The sequence below is a fragment of the Phyllostomus discolor genome, chromosome 13, assembly GCF_004126475.2.
Source record: "Phyllostomus discolor isolate MPI-MPIP mPhyDis1 chromosome 13, mPhyDis1.pri.v3, whole genome shotgun sequence".
NCBI classification, from domain to species: Eukaryota; Metazoa; Chordata; class Mammalia; order Chiroptera; family Phyllostomidae; genus Phyllostomus; species Phyllostomus discolor.
In genome coordinates this window covers 20706815-20721581 of record NC_040915.2, presented here as the reverse complement: position 1 = coordinate 20721581, position 14767 = coordinate 20706815, and the positions used below count along the sequence as shown (strand labels likewise).

Below are 14767 nucleotides of genomic sequence, written 5' to 3'. Positions count from 1 at the left end.
TAACCAACCTATCAGATGCACAATTCAAAGCACTGGTGATCAGGATGCTCACAGAATTGGTTGAATTTGGTCACAAATTAGATGAAAAAATGAAGGCTACAATAAGTGAAATGAAGGAAAATGGACAGGGAACCAATAGTGATGGGAAGAAAACTGGGACTCAAATCAATGGAGTGGACCAGAAGGAAGAAAGAAACAACCAAATAGAAAAGAATGGAGAAATAAGAATTCAAAAAAAATGAGGAGAAGCTTAGGAACCTCCAGGACATCTTTAAACATTCCAACATCTGAATTATAGGGGTACCAGAAGGGGAAGAGGAAGAGCAACAAGTGGAAAAGTTATTTGAACAAATAATAAAGGAAAACTTCCCCAATCTGGCAAAGGAAATAGATTTCCAGGAAGTCCAGGAAGCTCAGAAAGTCCCAAAGAAGTTGGATCCAAGGAGGAACACACCAAAGCACATCATAATTACATTACCCAAGGTAAAAATGAAGGAGAGAATCCTAGAAGCAGCAAGAGAAAAAGACACAGTTACCTACAAAGGAGTTCCCATCAGACTGTCAGCTGATTTCTCAAAAGAGACCTTACAGGCAAGATGGGGCTGGACAGAAGTATTCCAAGTCATGAAAGGCAAGGACCTACATCCCAGATTGCTCTATCCAGCAAAGCTTTCATTTAGAATGGAAGGGCAGATAAAGTGCTTCTCAGATAAGGTCAAGTTCAAGGACTTCATCATCACTAAGCCCTTATTATATGAAATGTTTATCTAAGAAAAAGAAGATAAAAAACATGTATAAGAAAGTGACAGCAAACTCACAATTATTAACAACCATACCTAAAACAAAAACAAAAGCAAACTAAGGAAACAACTAGAACAGGAACAGAACCACAGAAATGGAGATTACATGTAGGGTTAGCAACATGGGAGTGGGAGGAGGAGAGAGGGGGGAAAGGTACAGAGAATTAGTAGCATAGATGGTAGATAGAAAATAGACAGGGGGAGGGCAAGAATAGTATGGGAAATGTAGAAGCTAAAGAACTTATGACCCATGGACATGAACTAAAGGGGGGAATGTGGGTGGGAGGTTGTGTGCAGGGTGGAGGGGAGTAAAGGGGGGGAAATGGGACAACTGTAATAGCATAATCAATAAAATATATTTTTAAAAAAAAGATGCTTAGTGAAGATCTGGGACTCATTCAGGTGTAGTGATGAGTGTAAGCAGGTGCTGGGAGCCACCATATAGTGGAGGGAGAGCAAAAACCCAGGTTCAAGTTTGCAGTCCAATTGTCTCTATGACAAAAGTTACCATTTGTCTTTTGCCTTTACAGGAATCCGCCTCCTGACCACTGGGCTCTAGCCAGTGGTCTGCCCACTTATGTTGCCCAAAACGGCCTGGTGAGTAATACAACAACTTTGAAGGTGGAGAGTTTTAAATCAGGTGGAAGAGTAAAATGAGTTCATATCAAGAGAGTGGAAGAAATGTTGAGAAGTGTGGATGTCCAAAAGCCCGATTATCCCATTTCTCAATTCACCTGAGGGTTGGTCGAAGGAGATGAACAGAAAATTGACAGTTGAGAAGACATGAGATACATAGAAAGAACCTTTAGATGGAAAGGTACGTAGTCTCACTGACCAATAAAGATACTTCTGCATATGTCAGGGACAAAGTCATGACTGGCTGGTCTTCAGGGCTCGCCACGGACTAAATCCCAACCTCTCATACCAGAGACTTGGCTGCCACACGCGTCCCCTCACCTCTGCCCCATACCTGGCCATACCATGGATAGCAGAGCTCCGATGCTCTGTCTCCCACCATGCCCCACCCCCTCAGGGTCAAGGGTAGAGTGACAGCATCCCCTGCTCCAGAGAGAAGGGTCATGTCTGTTAGCTGCACATCACCCCTATATTTGAATCTACTTTCCCCGGTGTCATTCCCCAGGCACATACAGAAACAGTAAGAAGTTTCAGAGGTGTCAGAAGACCCAGGAGAGCATAGGAAGTAAAATGGAAACCAAGGAAATAAAAAGTTTCAACAAGGGAGACAACCAAATGCAATAAAAGTGATCTGTGGGATGAGAACTGAACCCTGTTGGGTCTGGCAATTAGGAGGACTTCAGCAGGCCCATTGGGAGCAGATTCAGTGGCAAGGTGAAGAGAGAAGCCAGCGTGTGGTCTGCTGAGGTGTGGGTGGGCAGTGAGGAGGTAGAGCCCGCGAGAGAAAGAGGAGTAAGCCTGGGGGGCTGTAATGGAGACCATGGTGGGTGAAGGGAGGATTCCGCTATCCAAGATGGGGGAGACTGGAGCGTGCTCATGGGCTGAGGGACAGAGCCCCTGGAGAGAGCGGAGATCAGGAGAGAATGGTGACAACTGACGGAACTGGTCCAAGGAGAGGCCGGAGGGATGGCGCAGTGGGTGGGCAGTTCTCAAAACACAGGGACAGCTCAGCCTCTGAGACCACAGGATGGTCAGGCCCGTTGGGACAGGCAGAGTCACTGCAAGCCTATATGGTGTCTTTTTAAGAACTAGAAAAAGCCGTTCCTTCTCAATAGCCGAAAAGAGAAAGGCTAGGGGCTTGGCTCCACAAGTCAAGACCAGACAGAATTTCAACTCCCAGTCACCCCCTTGGCCACATGCCTTTGTGCAGTGCACACAACGCACCACCGCACACAGTGGCCCCGCAGGCAGGTCCAGAGGGGCCAGGTAAGGGCCATCTGCGTGGTCAGGCAAGGCGGTCCAGTTCCAGGAGAGGGGTCTGGCTGTATACAGCAGAGCTACAACGCTTTTTATTCCTCAGTCCATTTTGCGGTTTATACCCCAAGGAAAAACTTTCCTGACAAAACAAACAAAATGGAACCCAAGTGTAATCGATTCAGAGATGCTTGGAGTAGCATTATTTATATTAATAGAAACAAAACATAGGACACAACCCAAATATGCGCCAAAAGGGAGGCAACAAAGCAGGACACTATATGGCTCTTACTGATGACAAACTGTAGTCTTTACCTTTTCAAAGCTTGGAAATGACTCGGGAGCAAAGCAAATGCTAACAAGTAACATTTCTAAGGTAGCTTTTCTGTCCAGTAGCCTCAGTTAATAATATTAAGCCACCTCGAGTGTGTCTACCTGGTGAAAAGGCTGTGACTGCCATGGGCAAGGACGCAGTGTTTCTGGAACAGCAGGCATTGCTTTACCCGGCACTTTGTCAAGTCTAATGCCAGCTCCATTATTCCCCCTCATGGCTTTCAGATTTGCAACATCATGAATGCACCCGCGGAGGACTTTTTTGAATTCCAGGTGAGACATTTTTATTTTCTTTGTTGGTCACCTGTTAGTTTTTCCCCAAGAGTGGATTAGAGTACATCTATTTTATTGGAATATTTTATTGGAAAGCAGTTTCAACCAAGTGAATACATGAATGGGGGAAAAATGTCCTGTGCCTGTGGAGGTGGGGAAGGGAGTTAATTTAGCAAATTCCAAGGTCTCATTCAGGCTTCACATCCACACCCTTTGCGCTCTGGCTGGAGGACCTCTGCATAGGCTGGTCTCCCCCTACCCATCATGTTCTGCCCAAAGCCCCTGCCCTTCAAGAACTTCCTCAGGTGCTCTGAAATTTGATGAAGTTTTACTCTGTTTTCCCTGGCCGGATAGCATCTCTGCCTCCTTGGCATTTTCACGAAATATTGGGTAGTATTGCAGGTGCTTGTATTTGTCTTTTCCACAAATGTTTATGAAGGGTAGCCTCTGTGCCAGGCATGCAGACACAGTGCTGCCCTGGTGGGTACACTGTGGTGGACCAGACAGGTGAGGTCTGTGTCTCCAGGGAGCTCTGATCACTTGGGGAAAGGAGCTGGTCGGGAGAAGGGCCTAGGGATCGAGGAGGAAATCTCTCGGGACAGGGGTGGGGCTGACTTCATTGGAGAAGAATCCAGGGCTGTGTCCCTGAGAAATTGTGTTTGACAGTAAAGAAAGGAACGATTTCAAGAAAGAGAAGGCTTACTGGGAGAAACTAGATAGGCCAGCGGATCTGAGTGAGAGACTGTTGGGGACGGGGTGGGGGGGTGGGAGGCCAAGCGTAGACGGGGACAGATCACGCAGGGCACAAAGGTCACGCCGAGGAATGTTTCTCTCTATCAATGTATCATCTTTTGTACTGCCCCAGCTGCTGATGAAGGCATGTATCAATGCCTTCATCTTTTATGAACCCTCCCTGTCTTTTAGACCAATTTCTCTCAGTAAAATATCATCTTCTTTTGGTCAAGTGTTGGGTTTTAACTTTCTTGACCTCTTAGCTCTAGATGTCCTCTCAATATTTGAGTTTCCCATACTAGGCATAAGAAAAACAAATAGGTAACAACCAGGAAATAATTACAAGGGAAAGGGGAAAAACAGGGCCAAGAAAATTAGTGAATTATTTTTTGCTCCTTAAAGAACATTGTGAGCCCTGGCTGGTGTGGCTCAGTGGGTTGAGTGCCGGCTTGTGAACCAAAGGGTTGCTGGTTTAATTCCCAGTCAGGGCACCTGCCTGGGTAGGGCCAGGTCCCCAGTAGGGGGCACGGGAGAGGTAACCACACATGGATGTTTCTTTCCTTCTCTTTCTCCCTCCCTTCCCCTCTCTCTAAAAATAAATAAAATCTTTTAAAAAACATTATGAAAGAGCTCTGAGAGAACATACTTCCAAAGTTAACATTGTGTGTCTTGTGCTACGATTTTGACCACATCAGTGTGACCAGCCTAAACTCCTGCCGAAAGTTGTTACCCTGATTGTAATCACAACAGCATTTGGTCTTTACCAGAGTCATCCCATGAGTTACAGTTTACCCACATTAGTAAATCAAATTTAATCTTGTGTTTAGATTCTAACCTTTGCCCTCTAACTCATCCTCCATAACATAGCATGAATACTTTTTTAAAACATAGGTTACATGAAGTAACTTCCCCGCTTCAAAATCTTTAATGTTTTCCCACTTCACTTTCAATATAATCTGTTTCCTCATCATGGTCTTCAGAGAGATGGAGTTCTCTGAAGTTTAGGTTAAGAGTTGGGGGAAGGCAGGTCTTGAACTCATTTCCTGACCACAGCCCTGTGCTCTCTGGGGATGTTCTGTATTCCCCTGGGAACACTCTCCCACCAGGTGCTGGGTTCCAGTGTTACTTAAATAATAACAGTTATCATCTCACCACCTTAAGAATCTTAAACTTTTGAACAGAAGAGTCTCCAACTCCAAGAAGCCTTCCTTGACTTTCTTCCCTCCTCTGGCTCCCTCAGTACCATGAAGAACTTCCCACATGCAGTACAATTGCTCATTAACCTTCCAGATCGTGAGCTACCGGAGGAAACCGTCTGTGCCTTCCTTGCCTTGGTTTCCCCAGCTTCTGGCTCAGTTCCTTGCACGTTGTAAGATGTTGGATAAATGTTTGACGAATCAGTGGGCAGAGTCTAGAAATGATAGAGTCTAGTGATCCCCATTTTATAAGTGAAGAAAGTGAGGCTCAGACAGGTGGGAAGTGAATCACAAGGGGCACCTTTGATTGACCCAGAAATTTCACCTCTACTTTCCCATTGGTTCCATGAGGCACATTCTCTTACTACAGTCTCCATCAACAGATGAGCCTATTCAGGCCTGGGAGATGCAATGACATGCCACAGTAACACAGAAAGTCAGACTGAGAGGCAAAGGCACAGGTTTCTATCTACTTGACTAATTCAAGTTATAAGCATCCCCAACATAGCTCCTTCTAAGCCAGTTCCCTGTGGTCAGTGCTTGTATCAGAAACACTGGGCCCTGAACTATCTGTGCACCTCCTTGTATCTCCAGCCCACAGTGCACAGCCCAACACATAACGGCCCTGACATCTTAAGAATGAAAACAACCTGACGATTGGCTTAAGGAGCTGCAACCAGATTGGCTACCTGTTCATGGCATTTGTTTGGTGGTTGAAACCATGTGAAATCCAGCAAGGTCTGTGCTCTTGCTGTCGCCTCAGCCAGTCAAGGTCATGATGCAGTGTGAAATTCACCACAGTTGCCCCTGCAGCCGGGCACTCAAGGAAACCCTCTCTGGTTCTTCTCTTGTAGAAAGAGCCTCTGGACGAATCTGGATGGATGATTAAAAATGTCCTTTCTATGCCCATTGTGAACAAGAAGGAAGAAATTGTCGGGGTGGCCACGTTTTACAATCGCAAAGACGGGAAACCCTTTGATGAAATGGATGAGACCCTCATGGAGGTACGATTTGCAAGGAGGTCTTCTGATGTTGATGTTCAGAGTCAGCTTGTTAGAAGCATGGCTTCCAGAGCTGCGTGGTGAGGACCCGGGGTACGGCTGCCCTGTCCTGTGGAGGGTGGGGAGCTCGCCTCATCAGTGCTTCCCTGACTCCCTTCCAGGACCCCCTTCTTTGCCCTCACTTCTTCGCTGCTGCATGTTGTCAGAGAAATCCACATTCCCTTTTTGAAAAAGGAATAAACTTTATCTTTTAGGGCAGCATCAGGTTCATGGCAAAATCGAGCAAAAGGTCCAGAGTTCCTATCTACCCCCTGTCCCCACATACACACAACACATTCCCTTTTGTGACATTTTTATATGCAAGAATGACGATTTATGTAAGTTAGTGTTTTACTGAAAGTGCATTTCCAGGCATTATTTTACCACCGTAACATCTCTCTGAGAAGGGCGGCACATGGCTTATCAAACCCATTTTATAGCTGAGAAAACGGAGGCCCAGAGAGTCTTACCCAAAGTTACAGAAGCAAGATCAAACCTGGCTCTTCTGCCTATGATCCTTAATTTCTTTCTTTCTTTCTCAATTAATTAATTTCTTCTTTTTTTTTTCCTCTCTTTTTTTTGCTTTTCTTCAGTCTTTGACTCAGTTCCTAGGCTGGTCCGTCTTAAATCCTGACACCTATGAGTCAATGAACAAACTTGAAAACAGGAAGGATATTTTCCAGGACATGGTAAAATATCACGTGAAGTGTGACAATGAAGAAATCCAGAAAATCCTGGTGAGTCACATTCTTTTCTTGCTCCTTCTCTAGTGGAGACTTTGCCCTGGAGATGTGGCCAGAGTAAGGCAGGACTTACAACCCCAAGAGATGAGGGTGGGCTTGTTCACTGCTCTACCCCCTGCCCTGCACAGTGGAGTGGGTGGACAGATGGATCAACAAGTGCCAGAGAGTCGTACATAATGGCTGCTCTGTGTGGCCTGGGGACAGTTGTCCCATGAAGGGTCATTTCAGTCTTGGGACCAGACCTTGGCTTACCAGCTCTAGAAACTCCAGTTTTCCTGTGCTCAGGGCTGACTTGGTACCTGGGATGGAATCATCCAAACACAACCTCTGTGGAGAGGAAGCTCTCTCTGACTGACCTGTGGATCCTGGTCAGTCAGTTTCTCAGACTCCCTCTATGGGGTCAGCTGACTTAGAAGAGCCAATCAGGTCACAGAGGAGTTTAGTGACCAAACAGAGAGGTAGATGTTAGTGGGGAACCATCACATAATATCATCACTTTACAGTTTATAAGGCAATTTCACACTATATTGTTTGATGCTTACAGCAGCCCAGTAAGGTGGACAATGTAAGGATTTCTATCTCCGTTGTAGAAATGAAGAAATTGAGGCCCAAAATGGGGAAGTAACTTGTCCTGGAATCATCCGGTTGGTTAAATTGGTCTCACTCAAACTTTATCAGGATTATGAGCAAATTCTCTACCATGCTTATGAATGGGCTACCTCACAAGGTAGTGAACTCCCCTCAAGAGAAGTATCCAAGCAGAGGCTGGATAATTATATGTCAGAGATACTACAGAGGAGAGTCCTATCTGGTGTGGGAAATTGAACAAGATTTGAGAGAATTAGTGATTCACCATTCTTGGGATTTGGGTCTCAAAGAGACCAAGAATTTAGAAGTAAGCTGAGTCAGTGAAGTGGAGTTGGATACGATGTCTAGTTGAGTTCCTGAAACCTTGCTTAGAGACCTCACAAGTTGAAACAGCATGGACTGGTGTTTTCAGATGTGATTTCTTATGCTGGGGAGATATCCCAACAAATTCAATCTTTTCATCGCAATAACTGATACATTGAAAGGAGAAAAAGTCAAGTCTGGATAAATGGTTTGCTTGTCTCAGTCTATAATTTCAGCCAAATAATGGACACGTGAACCCTATGAAGGCGTAGCCTCACTGAAGCAGTTAAAAGTTAATAGACTGTCCTCTGGGTCAAGAAACCAAAACAAGTGACTGGGGCCAGGTTCCCCTGTCCTCTGGTATGTGGGCAATAGGCCCAGAGAGGTGAGGAACTTGCCTCAAGTCACACAGAAGTGAGGGGAAGAACCAGGGCCTTGAGCAAGGCCTCTTGACTCCCAGTCACTGACAATAACAATGCCAACAATAGTATTACTTAATTCTAATGCTTACGTTGTGCCAAGCACTCCGCTGATTTATGTTCATCTCAGATTTCATCCAATTGTATACATGATTTTATAATATGACTTTGCATAATCTGGTTTTAATCTACCAGCTAAGTACTTTTATTGACCCCACTCTACAGGTGAGGTCATGGAGGATCAGAGGCATTCAATAACCTAGCCAGTAAGCGGCAGAGCTCAGATTTGGCTGCCAGATCCAAAGCCCACGACCTTGAATTTTCTTATCCGTAAATGTTCAACAGCAGCCTCTCTGAGTTGGTGGTTCTGTTGCAAGGGCTTCAGAGGAAGAAGAACAACGAAAATGTGAACAGGAAGGTATATTTAGATCTTGGATGTAGCACATTAACTAATTTTGTTTCCTCGTCTACTTTGTGTAGAAAACCAGAGAGGTGTATGGGAAGGAGCCATGGGAGTGTGAGGAAGAGGAGCTGGCTGAGATCCTGGTGAGCACTGGCCCTGACACAGAACGAGCACAGGGTGCCTTCCAGAGCATGCGTAGTGTGTGTGTGTGTGTGTGTGTGTGTGTGTGTGTATGGGGGGGGTGGTCTCTGCAAAGAGTAACCCTTCCTGCTCTGCCCTGATCCTCCCAGCAGACCTGGGCCCAACACAGGGCTCGGGGGAGACGTGAAGAGACCCAGGAACACTCCATTTGCCTTAATCATTTGACTCCGGTCCTTCCACAGCAAGAAGAGCTTCCAGATGCAGAGAAATATGAAATTAACAAATTCCACTTCAGCGACTTGCCCCTGACGGAGCTGGAGCTGGTGAAATGTGGGATACAGATGTACTACGAGCTCAAAGTGGTGGATAAATTTCATATTCCACAGGAGGTAGGGTCCGACCTTCTTGCTTGCTTGCTTTTCTCCCTTTTAAAACGCAATCTGTAAACTTAAACTTAATCACTACTTAAAAAGAGTATGCCTTTGGCTATTAGGACTGAAAGCATTAGCCATGCTACATACGTGAGTCATTTATCAAAAAAGAAACACACAGTTCCTCTGAACTGTGGCATTTTGGCTGCATTGGCTTCTTGAGGTAGGTTCTCAGGCACTGAGTTCTGGAGGCTGTGAGCACATGGAATGCAAAAAGGGGATCTTATGGTCAAACAAGAGTGGGAAATGTGGATCGAATCAATTTAAAGAGGATTTTTTTTTCTGGCAGAACTCCTAACTGTCAGACTAGGCAGATGGAGATGGGCAGAGAGGGTGGAGGTGTATTTTTGCAGAATTTCCCAGATCTGTTTGATGCAAAGTGTTACCCCAAGCCACATCAGCATAACCTGAGAATGTATCAGAAGCGCAGATTTTCTCTCTCTCTCTCTCTCTGACTCTCTTCCAGTTCTAACGAATCAGAACTTGTGTTCTAACAAGCCCACTGGGTGACACTGATGTGCACTCAAGTTCGAGAACCACTGATTTAAAGACCCCTTTTGTTTTCTTTCCCTGCAAAATTCCTGTTAGCTTCTCCCAGGTTGGTAGCTCTCTGGGGCACCGTTTGGGAATCACTGATGACACTCTTTTGGTGAAACAAGTGGAGTGACTCACACCCACCTGATTTCATAACGTCCACGTCCACAGTGGTTAGCCATTTGCAAAGGGCGCGCCAAACATTATTGCATCTACGACGAGTTCCTGCCTTCCGGCGTGGCAGGCAGGACGCCTGGCCAGTGCGGGCTGCCTCACTGATGTGCATGGGTTTGCAGGCGCTGGTGCGGTTCATGTATTCCCTGAGCAAGGGCTACCGCAGGATCACCTACCACAACTGGCGGCACGGCTTCAACGTGGGACAGACCATGTTCTCCTTGCTGGTGGTATGGGCAGGGGGGCTGCGGTGGCTGGGGGCTCCCGGCACACCCGACGGCCGACCTTGTTCAGCTGTGGCAGCAACATCATTATTCTCTATTTATTGCTTTTTAAAATGGTGCAAAAGAGTGAACGCTTAGTAAAAATGAATTTCAGGAATAGGGAAGCACATAAAATAAAAAGTGGAGGAAGCTGCCGTCTACCCCCAGCCCCAATCTGGTTACTTGGAGACAACCCTGGTACAGCTTCTTCCAAATTTCCTTCTGGAACCTTTGAAACATATTTGTACACACACACACACACACACACACACACACACAAATACCTTATTTCGTTTATAACAAATTGAATAATATTATTGTGTAACAGTATTTTTTCATTTGAAAACAGAAAAATATACCAATCACATTCTTTATATATTTTTTAATTGTGGTAAAATAGACGTAACATAAAGTTTATCATTTTAACCGATTTTAGACACACTCTGCAGAGGCATCGCGCACATGCACAGTGCTGCGTGGCTGTCACTGTGATCCAGCCCTGGAACATGTCCGTTTTCCCACACGGACACTCTGTTTCCACCAAAAAAACACCAAAAAACCAACTTCCTGTTCCCCACACTTCCCAGCCCCCTGTGACTGCCATTCCTACATTCTGTCTTTACGAATCTGAGTCCTCAAAGTACCTCGTATAAGTCCAGTCATACAGTATTTGTACTTTTGTGCCTGGCTTATTTTACTCAGCATAATGTTTTCAAGGCTTATTCATGACACAATTTAATGGCTGCATAGAATCCTGTACTGCTGAAGTACACATAATTTTCTTACTCAGCCCCTAATGTGGGACATGGGGTGGCTCTTGACCTTTCACTGTTACAGACAATGCTACAGGTCCCTGGATGGACATACCCATGTGTATTTGTGTCTGTCATTTCTGGCTTACAGGGTTCAGAGTCCTTTATACTTCATTAAAAAGGGTTTTTCCATCCAGACTGTGATCCAAATCTCTGCCCCTGTCCGGTGTCCTTCTCATTCCTTTTTCTTGCAGCTGGAATGGTCAGGCCAGAGGTGGTCCTAGAGCTTGGAGGCAGGAATTCTGGCCAGGTCACCAAAGAAAGCGATAGTGACACCACTTGCACTTGACTTATTTCTTAAAAGTCACAGAGTCAGCATCACCTCTGCAGGCTCTGCCCCATCCTCGACCCCAACACCCAGCATAAACAAGCAGTGAAGCATCTGAGGGAGGCTCAGGGATTTTTCTGGGCTCTGCTTAAACCAGTAGACCAGGTTTGGAAGGTTAGCTTTACCCATCTGCCCATGTTCCCAAACCCTCCAAATCCTATGATGTGAAGGCTGCAAGTTTCTCAACAATCAACTAGCCCAGTGCCCTCCACTTCCAGTGTGCAGACTGCGAGACTGGGGCCCAGAGAGAGACGGGACCAGCTAAGGTCACTCAGAAGGAGGGATGCTGACCAACCATCCCGCATCACCAGGGACTGTTCCGGCTCCAGCATGGACAGTCCTGATCCCAGGCAAACATCTGGTCACCTTGTGGCAACGGGAGTAGAGCCAAGATCAGATTTATGTTTCTTAGCTCTAAGCCCTGCCCCTACCCTCTCAGTCCTGCTTCCAACACCACAAAGGAAGAGTGAGTGGCACCTCTGATTGCCCTTCCAGACTGGAAAGCTGAAACGATACTTCACAGACCTGGAGGCCCTGGCCATGGTCACCGCTGCCTTCTGCCATGACATTGACCACAGAGGCACCAACAACCTGTACCAGATGAAGTAAGTCAGCCCTTACCCAGCAACTCCCCTCCCTACTTCCTACCCCCAGGATCCATCACCCAAGTCTGAACAGCTCCCAGGCAGGCTCACAGGCCAGGGGGTAAGTCCCACTGTCCACAGCTTCCCACTTCCTCCTGCCTCTTGGGTCTGGGTAAACTGCTGTGACAAATGGAATAATGACCCCCAAATATGTCCGTACTTCAATGCTTGGCACCTGGGAATGTATTGCCTTAAATTCAAAAGGGACTTCAAAGATATGATGAAGGAAAGGACCTTGAAATGTAAGGATTCCCCTGGGTTATCTGAGTGGTCCCACGTAATCAGAAGGGTCTTCTAAGAGGGAGGTGGGAGGTCAAGAGGAAAGAAGATACTACACTGCTGACTTTGAAAGTGGAAGGTAGGCTACAAAATTCAAGTTATCCAGGAAGCCTCTAGAAGTTAGAAAACACAAGGAAATGAATTCTCCCGTAGAGTCTCCAAAAAGGAAGGCAGTCCTACAGTGCTATTTTCAACTCTGAACTCCAGAGCTGTAAGTTAATACATTTTTATTGTTTTAAGCCATTGAGTTTGTGGTCATTTGCTATAACAGCAACAGGAAACTGATACATTAAATTCCCTCACTGTCTTCCTTCCCTTCCTACTTGCTGAACTAATTTAAGCCAAGAAGTTAGTTAACTGACCATTATTCATCCACCTTATATTGATAATGCTCCTAATATGAGTGTCGTAGTCCTAAACCCGGCAAAGGTGGTACCATGCTGAGCAAAACAGCACAGTCCGTGTCCTCACAGAGCTTATATTCCAGACAGCCTCTGAAACATAGTTCTTGAACCATGATCTTGGCAGACGCTCATGACCACCTTGTGGGTTGGGCAGGACAAAGACAATGTTATACCCATAGTACAGATGAGGAACTGAGGCTCTGCCCAGGGCCCATAACCTGTAAGTCATTAACAAGCACTAGAACATGCTTCTCTGAGTCTTCTCAAGACTTGCATGCTGCTCCAAGGCTAGAGACTGTGGTTGCATTATATGTTGGAAGAAGCTAGGTACAGAGGCCAGTGCTTGGCACATAGTAGTAGGTGCTAAATAAAATATTTATTGAATAAAGACAAGAATAAACACACTGCTTTGGGAAATGTAATGGTTTCCCCTGAAACTCAGGTATGGAGGATCTGGAGGTTGATGACCATTAAAGAATGGCCCAGAGCCAATGGCCATGGATGGATATAGGAGACCAATCAATCTTTAACATTGCATTTGGCATTGTGTGTGCTTGTGCCTTTTTCTGGGGATGAGTCTACACTATTCAACAGATTCTCTAAGGAATCCAGGACCCCAAGGAGACCTGCAGAATCAGTGGTGGAGCAAACTAAAGCCTGAGAGTCAGGAGATGTGATGCCTAGTCCCAGCTCCCACTCTCTCCCTATGTGACAAGCTCCTCTCATTCTGGACTTCAGCCTCCTTGCCTGCAGAATTAGGAGGTGGCAGGACTGGGTGATGTCTTTACCTTTCACCTCTTGGCCATTCCATGTAGATGCTGTCCATGTGTCTCTCTCTTTCTCTCCCACTCAGATCCCAGAACCCACTGGCCAAGCTCCACGGGTCCTCCATCCTGGAAAGACACCACTTGGAGTTTGGCAAAACATTGCTGCGAGATGAGGTAGGATGACGGCCTCTGCACGGGCTCTGGGGCCTGCACAGGAGCCCCCATCTCACAGGAAGCCCCAGTGTGGCCAGGCAGCCCTCTTCCCACTGGCCTGGGCTGCCTCTTCCACCATCTGGGGTGGCCACGGCTGCTGGATGAGTCTACCGCCAGCATCACTTCTCACATCGCTCCTCTGATTTTCTCTTTAGGGCTTGAATATCTTTCAAAACCTCAATCGCAGGCAACATGAACATGCTATCCATATGATGGACATTGCCATCATTGCCACAGACCTCGCTCTATACTTCAAGTTAGTATTTCTTCTCATTTTAAGAATAAGAATAGCAATAGCAATGGTCATAGTAGTAACAAACACCATCGTTCCCATCCATTAACACGAACTGTGTGACAGGCACAAACCTTATGCTGTGTACCATTCAGTGTCACTACAGCTCTGTGAGTTGGATGTTATTGCTCCCATCATGTAGATGGGAAACTGGGACCCAGGGGAAGAGATGTGCTAAGATCAGATAACAAGCCCATGAAAGAGTCTGGGGTGGAAACCTAGGTCTTCACTCCTAGGCTCTGGTTCCTTTAACCTAGTTTTGTTAATCATGTCATTTTAATAAGTCCCTGCCTGAAACAGTCAATGTCAGAAGCCTTGGTGTGGCCTTATTCTAAGATGTGCTCCATTAACAAACTGGTGTGTTTGTAGGAAGAGAACAATGTTCCAAAAGATCGTGGATCAATCTAAGACATTCGAATCGCAGCACGAGTGGACGCAGTACATGATGCTGGAACAGACACGGAAGGAAATCGTTATGTGAGTTGAGACGGGGCTTAAACCCTGATCCTCTTATACCAGGGTCATAAGATGAGCTGCTGAAGTAACAGCTTTGCTGTCCTCAGATGACCTGTGGGTCGCTTACCATTTTGGAGGCCTTCAACATATGGCAAAAACTGAAGTTATGCCAAACCGGAATTGCAGAAATTATGGTATATGTTTAACCTTTGTTTTGGCACTAAAATTCAAAACAATATAGTATTGTTTTGCTTCTCTATATACCAAAAACATAATACTTGAAGTATTTCTGTCATAAAATTCAGAATT

The 14767-nt window shown here is 45.8% G+C and overlaps 1 protein-coding gene across 4 annotated transcripts in view; it reads left to right on the top strand.

Annotated features, from left to right (window-relative positions):
• PDE6A (phosphodiesterase 6A) overlaps positions 1-14767 on the top strand; it is a 54689-nt gene that overhangs the window by 22990 nt on the left and 16932 nt on the right. For 2 of the 4 annotated variants that reach the window (XM_036014714.1, XM_036014713.1), the window contains exons 7-17: positions 1331-1397; positions 3249-3296; positions 6079-6228; positions 6858-7001; positions 8798-8863; positions 9104-9250; positions 10123-10230; positions 11899-12008; positions 13584-13671; positions 13866-13966; positions 14372-14479. In XM_036014714.1, coding sequence (XP_035870607.1) covers positions 1331-1397; positions 3249-3296; positions 6079-6228; positions 6858-7001; positions 8798-8863; positions 9104-9250; positions 10123-10230; positions 11899-12008; positions 13584-13671; positions 13866-13966; positions 14372-14479 — 1137 coding nt within the window. The remainder of the gene's footprint in view (positions 1-1330; positions 1398-3248; positions 3297-6078; positions 6229-6857; positions 7002-8797; positions 8864-9103; positions 9251-10122; positions 10231-11898; positions 12009-13583; positions 13672-13865; positions 13967-14371; positions 14480-14767) is intronic. The other 2 variants (XM_036014715.1, XM_036014716.1) reach the window with 2 other exon arrangements.